General features: G+C 36.1%; 1 protein-coding gene across 5 annotated transcripts in view; it reads left to right on the plus strand.

The window, feature by feature from the left end:
- The window catches only part of GABRG3 (gamma-aminobutyric acid type A receptor subunit gamma3), a 328202-nt gene extending 320968 nt beyond the window's left edge, over positions 1–7234 (plus strand). For all 5 annotated transcript variants that reach the window (XM_039388838.1, XM_039388839.1, XM_039388837.1 and 2 more), the window contains one exon: positions 47–7234. In XM_039388838.1, coding sequence (XP_039244772.1) covers positions 47–325 — 279 coding nt within the window. In that variant the 3' untranslated portion in view covers positions 326–7234. The remainder of the gene's footprint in view (positions 1–46) is intronic.
- Positions 7235–8500: the final 1266 nt, after the last annotated feature.

Genomic DNA, 8500 nt, shown 5'->3' on the forward strand with positions numbered 1-8500 from the left:
TCCATGAAAGCTTATCAAACTGTTGTGGGTTTTTTTGTCTCTTCAGAATTATTCTGTACTTGATATGAGACCACCAGCTACGGTCATCACATTGAACAATGCCATGTATTGGCAAGAATTTGAAGATGCCTGTGTCTATGAATGTCTGGATGGGAAAGACTGTCAGAGCTTCTTCTGTTGTTATGAAGAGTGCAAATCAGGCTCATGGAGGAGAGGACGAATTCACATAGACATCTTAGAACTGGACTCTTACTCCAGGGTCTTTTTTCCTACATCCTTCCTGCTGTTTAACCTGGTCTACTGGGTTGGATACCTCTATCTCTAAATGTTGCCTGTAGCGGTGAAGACTGCTGTGTTTTCTCACTGTGGATGGATGGTGAAAGTGCAGACAAAGTGAAGGACACGGTCAGTTTCATCTCAAATTATAAAGACCACATTAACCTTCACCTTCTTCATCACCATCACAGAGCCTGATGAATAATTTTAGTATGTATCTTCCTCAAAAGGAAAAACATGGAAGAATTCTCTCCTAACTGCTATTCGTTTTAAGGAAAAAATTCTTACAAAATTCAGCTGAATTTGTAGTGTAAGTGATGTTTATGAACAATTATTGTATATTAGAATCTCTACTATTCTGCCTTGGCATAGCAGCTATTCACAATTCAGGCAAAGATTAAATGTGTCATTTTTATTTTTCATTCCCATACTTTCTTCAAAATGCTGTCATATCTCTGAGGCTCAGAGCAATGTACGCTGGCATTGGCAAATAAGCCAAAGTCAACAAAACAACTCATTTTTATTTAAATTTACTTGAGCTTTATCCCACAAGTTTAGGGAAATATTTCATTAGTGATCTCCTTGATACAGAGTAATCACCAAAAGACAGTAGAGAAATGTCTCTGGTGGGATCAAAACATGAATGTTACTTTCTGCAAAGGTCTGGGATTTGTGGAATTAGCCACTTACCTACACATATTGATTTTAACTTAAAGGTGAAAAGGCAGAGTGATAAGAAAGCTATTATTTTGATATAAATAACACTTGCCTATCTCTGAGACAGCTGTAGGAATAACTTCTACAGTTTTTCAAGCTTTTAACTGTCTTTTTTATGACTGGTTAAACACAGGATCGTCACTGATTTCTAAAGTACTCTACTTGAAGCAGGACAAGATTCCTGCTTGTTTGTGCCATTGTAGCAGGTCACATTTGATGTGCTATATACATATATATGTATACATATATATACATATATACACATATATATATATATATATATATATAATAGCACCAGGAATATGTGACTTTCTTTGGATTTCAATTTACTAAAAAGTGCACCCATGCATTCTTATTTTTTCTCTCAAAGTTGTTTTACAAAATTGAAAAGTGTGTGCCAAAGGATTTTTTTTGTTTATTTAATAAAGTTAAACACTGCAGTATTTACTCATGGCAGTTGTTCCCTGGGCCTGAGATGGAGACTGAACATCTTTGACTTGAATAGTGCGTTACAGGAACTCAATTGTAACACTTGGATTAAACATAGAATAGTTACCATGCATAGAAAGAAGTTGCTTTCATTCTTCTCCTAAATTTTCAACTATATTTTACTGTAAAAAGCAATTTTGTATTTTTCAAGCTTTTGACCATTAAATTCTTGTTACCCATTCTTTCAAAAACTAGTTTTACAGTGTTAAGCTAGATGACATCTTTCACAGACTGTCTATGTAATTGTTATTAAGCAAACAAAACAGATTCAGAATTAAATAGAAATAGCTTTTCACTACTTTTGGATGACAAGTGGTTACAAAAGATTGAGACTGAAACATGCCTAAAACCATAATTCTATTTCTTTTCTCTCATGGAGATATTTTTTTTTATAATCTCAAAAAATGTCTGTCTCTTCCACACAGTATTTGATAAAAAAATGAATGGTGGATGTGATTGAAGAGGAGTTCCTTTTTTTTCTCATAAGCAAAACCCTGCAAACAAGCAAAAGCTAATGCAGTGGTAATTCTAAGGGAACAGAAATGCTTTCATGTTCTTTGAAACATCACTGTCTGTCATTGCTGTTGTTCTGCTCTTCCATTGAGTTTTTAATTGAAAAAAGTCTAACAAAAAAGTTAACTATGGTTACTCAAAATCTTCTGGTTTTCACTTGTCTGAAATATCAGAGACATAGCTGGGTTTAGGCTAGGGAGGGGGATCACTTCTGTAAGGACTGACAAAATTCATATTAGAAGCACAGAGAAGAAATATTTGGAGACAGGATCTAAACCTTATTTTAAAAAAAATCTGCCCATTCAGATGTCTTCTAAGCCAATGATAACCTCCTCGTTTCAAAACATATGTTGAAGATTTTGCTAACTCTCATTAGCAAATTACTCTGTAAAATCTATTGCTCTATAAACCTCTGTGTTCTACATTTGGAAGTATGGATTTTATTTAAGAATGACAGTGATATTTTAAACCATGCAAGAAGATGATTGAATTGGAGTTGAATATACTGATCTCTAATTATGAATTAATCTACTCTAATAGTCACCTTCAGCCATATTTTGAAAGAATATTAGAAATATTCCAAGCCTAAATAAAAAAATAGAAAGAGTTTTCCTTTAGGGAGCTGATCCTGTAAACCCTCTGCACAATCAATTGGTTTTGGTGTTAGCATTGAGAAAAATGACGCACAATAAGGTGCCTTCCAGCATTAGATCTTGAACAGTTAAAGTGAGGTTTATTTAACAATTACATATTTGAGTGAATACCTCAAAAGTAAGTGTGTAAGTGGACTCTTCCCATTTTAGATGATAAGCATATGTTTTTCTTACACTTCTGCTCATGGCTGCCCATGAGTGCTACTGAAAGCACGTTGGAAGACTGATTCTGCTAAGTCCAGTCATGTTGCCTCTGTTTTCTGAGTTTTCATAAACAGAAGTTGGAAGCATATGATTCCACTTTTTTTCCACTGTCCTGACAAGAAAGAATCTGCAGACACTTCTGGCTTCTGCTCTTGTACTGAAAGCAGGAGATATATTCTACTGTGTAATTTATTCTGCTTCGGGGTTATGTGCAAAAAATTGATTTATATGCAAGTTAGGTGGCTGCAGGCCGGCAGGTTCCTGAATGCATTCCTCTGCTCATTCCTAGTTACTTGGTTTACTCTCACTGCCTCTGTGCTTTGACAGCCACTAATAAACCTTAGAGGTCAGGGAAGACAATCTTTCTAGGCTCTGAATCTTTCAAAATGCAAGTATTCTAGAGACCTAGATAATGTGGTCTGCATATATCTATATGCTATATCCTTCTCTAGTAGTAAGAATGTCCTCATTAACCTTCAGGTATTCTTTTGCTTCTTTCACAAATTGAAAAAACCCCAAACATTTTTCTGCACTGTCCCATATGAAATGCAATAACTGCATTTTAGAACATTTTCTTAGTGCATAATTTTGTATTCAAGACTTGCATTTACTCAACTACTTTTTTGGTTGTTGTTTACTTCTTATTTTTATCCTTCCAAGGAAGGAAATGGAGGAAGGCAAAAATAAATGAGCAGTGAAATGAATGCATTTGGATATATATGTAAAATCACAAACCCAAGTATCTTCACATTACAGTCCTTCCTTGTTGAAGTTACAGAAAAGATTGTGAGGATTTTTTTCCCAGTAGGAACTAAAGTCAATCCTCTTATTCTCCCCCTTCAATTAAAAGTTGTTGGACAGTATTTTCCTGCATTGAGGGCAGCATTTTCAAGGCAATTAAGAATGTATAAAGATACTGGTCTGCTTAACTCAATCTTCACAGTTCTTCTGGCCCTTTTACTAGCATACTAACAGCTCTATCTTTTATTCTCCCAAGAATAAGGGTATAAAAACTTGTAGCCAGTTTATGCTGTCTCCATGTCCAGCAGTAATGTGGAACTGAAGTGCACCATACACCACAAAATTTTAATGTAACTTTCTAGTCAAGAAATACGGATGCAGTTTAAAACATAGGCACTTTGGTAACCTTTCTTCTCTTTCAGATGCTAATGTTCTACTTAATCAACTCTTAACTGTATATTGGTATATTGTGCATACCAATAAAAATGATAAAAATTACAATACCCAGAATTGTCTTCATGGAGACTGTGATGAGTCGTGAAGGTAAAAAAAGAGAAATAAATTATTTTTTATTGCTGTGCAGTTCTTATCTGTCACAGTCCTTTTATTCAAATCAATTCACAGCTAATTCCAAATCATCCACCTGGAGGTTTGCACATTCATCAGCTGGAACAGCAATGACACATGAGCCTTTAGTTGATAGAAAATTATATTTTTGGAACTCGAGGCATCCTGCCAAATAACTCAGATAGCTATCTCAAACACTTCTGCAGCCTTAATGTGTCTCAGTGTCTAGCATCTCATGTTGCTGCATGAATTTATCACAGTTCACCTTACTTGGTCATTTCATGAAAGGAAGATTGTTTGCCTCCTTTTAACACCAATTTTTTCCATACATCTAGAAAGATTACGGTCCTGCCCACACACCAAGCAATCAGGTGCAAGGCAACTCTAGAGCTGCTGACTTTGTGGGAAGGGAGACTCAATATTTTAAGACAGACAAATTTAATTAGCCTCACAGTCTGGAGGGTTGGTGTTACCTTCTAAGCTGTAAAACAAAGCACCCACTGAAAGCTGTGAAGGCTGTCCATAACAGACTGTACTCTTCCCATTGACTGCTCTTTCCCAGTTTTGATATAATACACTAAGAAAAGGCAAGCCATATCCCATAATCTTAGCTGCCTACACAATCAGATGATTTTTTTTCAAGGTATCTTCTTCTTTCTCACAGTGAAATCTTTGTGCCTCTTACATCAGTGCCTTTATCATTTCTTAATATTAAAGGATATACTATTCCTCGTCTGAGAGTTAGAAAGAGGGACAGTGACCTTACCGAAGTTCTTGAGCACCACAGTGTGTGGCCAATATTCTAAACGTCTTCAACCTACAGACTGAGCATTTGCCTACTTTTTATTTTTCTAAGCAGTCTGTAGGTTTCTTATTTCCTAAATATTAGGAAAACTGCAGTAGGATTTCAGCAATTTAGAAGAATCTTTCCTTCTTCACTCAGCAACTTCGTTCCACCAAGAGATATAGAGCATAAACTCAAGGCTGATGTTTACTTCATCCATATAAGTTTCCAGAAGACTATTTAAAATAGAAAAAAAGCAGACTATTCAATGGGAATGCAGTTCTACAGCTGAAAGGTGAGATTCTTTTTCCTTTAGATGTTTTTCTTTTTCTGAGTTAATTTTAGGTCTTTCCTCACTCCACCTATACAAATGGCAAGCACAAAATTAGCTCAATTTACAGTTACATACTGAAAAAAAGTATGGTTTCATTATTCTTATACTATATATTTTACATATAGTCTAGGGAAATTCATTATGAAGTTCAGTGCATCAGAGTTGGACATCTCTACTTGCTATCAAAATATGCATTTTGATCTTCTAATCATTTGTTATTTATGAAGGACAAGCAGAAGATGTGGTTATGTTTATTCATATGTCTAGGAGTAGGCTTTCTCAAGGACTGAACCAGGCAAATAAGGCACTGATACAGTCAGTTACTTGCCAGGTATTCTTGATCTAGGTAATGAATGGCACTAGACAGAGAAGACACAACAGTCTCTTTGGTGTCATAAAAGCACTCATGTGACTTTACTTGGAGCCCTAAGACAGCCTGTAGAGCCTTTTATAGGGGAACCCAGGTGCTCTCCTTAGTGTTTAATACAGTACTTAATATTCTCCTGTCTTGCAGCCGGTGAAAGTCCTTGGGAGAGATGAAGCTGTCCTGACGCAATATATGCTAAAATACAATGAATGAAATACCCACAGTGAAGCAGATGATGGCTTGTTACTGAGACTGTGTTATGAGTACAAGTGTCAAAGAAAACACCACTAGATCTAAGTCAAAACCTTACACATTAATGAAGACCATTGACCGGAACATGGGTTTAAGTTCAAATATTCTTACAAGCAAATAGGAAGAGCATTGGATCATATTCTGGAGGGCTTGATTATCCATTGATTGGTTTCAAAACTTAAGTACACTGGATCTGTAACTTAAGTACTTAAAGTGAGATTTGTGATTTACATACTTAAACTGAGGACTAAGAGAGGTAAATGCTAAAATTTCTAAATTGCACATTAATATAAAAAGGATGAAGTGAATAATATTGATGGTATATTTTTAAAAAAACTACTGACAAATGAGTATGGAACAGATCATGCTACTGAATCCATCCCATGCTTACAGACCACCTGGGATTCTTAAAATGAGAGTGACACCTGAACTCATGGAAAGCTGATAAAATAATTCCATCTGACAGTATTACACAAGCAACCCAGGGATGTATGCCTCTGCCAGACAGGGTGTTCCAAAGGAAAAAAATTCAGAATAAGCTTCCACAAAACAGTGTTCAACTGAACAACAGTCAGAAACCTTGTGCAGAGGGATTACAGTATCAGTCTGCCATATTCTCTTTTGCAGTCATTAAGGAGTCCCGTGACTTTATTGTTATCCACACTCACATGCAATACCAACCTTAAATCATGGACCAACCTGTGACTGTCACAAGTTGGAACACTAGCCTGGAGGGAATCTGAGACCAGTTTGTGGCTATCACAGGCTGCCATCAAACCCCTCATAAAATCCTGTTCTAAACTCTCAGTATACTGCTCTCAAAACATTTTTTTCTCACCATGACAACACATGATTTTTTTTTTTAGAGTGCAGTTTTAGGAATCACATAAATACTGCCAACTATGTGCCAAATTGAACTTTCTTATAGAACACAGACAAAATTTTAGATTTCTAATTATCTTTCCTTCCTAAGTTTTTCTTAGGGGTGTGTGATTTCGTTGCTAGCAGTGCAGTTTGTGATGTCATAGTGAAATGAAAGTACAATTATGTGCCCAATGTGCCTTGAATAATACAGGTAGCACTAGCACCAGTATGTCATTCTAAGTTAGATAGCCATCCTAGTGATCCCCCAGACTGATCTAATCAGAAAAGTCAAACACCCACGTGCTTCATTTCCTCAAGTTCACAGATGACTTTCCCTTCTTGATCACATCCATTCCAGTTTACTTTGTGTTAAGGAGTAGGGCTGTGCGTCTAGAATACTATTTATATTCGTATTTTGATCCCAACATTTATATTTCTGGATACAAATAAATACACATTATCAGAAAATGCAAGTATTGCGTGCATGTATTGGTGGTTGTATTTTTTTATAGAAGTTGAGGTCTTAAGAAAATAGAAATAGATATCTGAAAATTTGCTTAAGAGAAAAGGCACAGTGTGTTACCTTTCCAACAGGGTATTCTCGAAAGGAATTTCAGGAGTCCTCAAAAGTATTTTCAACAGTGAGCACGAGCTCACTGAACTCAAAGATTTGAGACTGCAGTTTATCCATGGGGCTAACATAAAATGGGAAGAATAACCTACAGAATCCAAACAGAAATCCAGAAATAAGTTGTGTCTTTTGCATAAACTGCAATTTGGTTTCAAAACTTTCCCAATCCCAACTTTTTCAGTACACAATGACATTTCCTTGTAAAACTATAGTCTGTATTTTCACAAGACTGTCTTCTTGAATTATGCTCTTTGAATGCAATTTAATTCCTGCCTCTGTACATTAATGAACACAGAATTGTCAGTCTCAACCCACTATGACTGTGAAATGCCTACTTCATTTCAGGATTCCAGTCCATAGTAACACTGGAGGTGACATCTGGGCCACAGATAATGCAGAAACTTCCCAGATTTCTCATGTTCCAACAGATTTTCCTATCTGAGTTTGTTATATTTTCTGTATGTTCCTAACAATAAGGCATGTTTTCCCAAAAGACATTTTATTTCACAAAACCCAATTACTAGTACTGACTTGTCTACTCAAAAATAAACATAGATTATGGACTTCCCTAATAGCAGCTGACATTTGTTATAACAGTGCTAGAAATGCAGTAACCAAGTAGATGTGATTATGCCTCACTCCCCAGGATAACTAGTAAGCATAATCGTTGCCATGACTATTTTCCTTCTACACATTAGTCATTAACACATGCCATTGTCACAGTGTGAACACAATGCCAGCTCCTCTCCCTTGCAAAACTTGGTCTGGAACACCAGCTATATTCTTGCAATTCATTCACATCGACCCTTCCAGAGGTTTAAGGTGCTCATCCTGCCAAATTCAGAAGGCTGTGACACATCTTCCAATTTAATAACATTTCCTGCCCAGTAGGCTTGACTGTGCAATAAAGTATGATGATGAATCGTACCAATAAGTTCTGCCTTTCTGTGTTACCCTCTGTCTCACCACCACAAATCTAGTTAAGAACTGAATTACTGCTTGACAGTTTCAGTTAAAGTAAACTCAGTTTTTGAAATGGAAAATGAGCAAAGTTGAACATCAGGGAGCTATCCAGAAAATAAGGAATAAATGGAATAGACATTTTCCT

This window comes from Pipra filicauda, unplaced genomic scaffold (assembly GCF_003945595.2).
Source record: "Pipra filicauda isolate LSUMZ 115617 unplaced genomic scaffold, ASM394559v2 scaffold68_size4259465_pilon, whole genome shotgun sequence".
NCBI lineage: Eukaryota > Metazoa > Chordata > Aves > Passeriformes > Pipridae > Pipra > Pipra filicauda.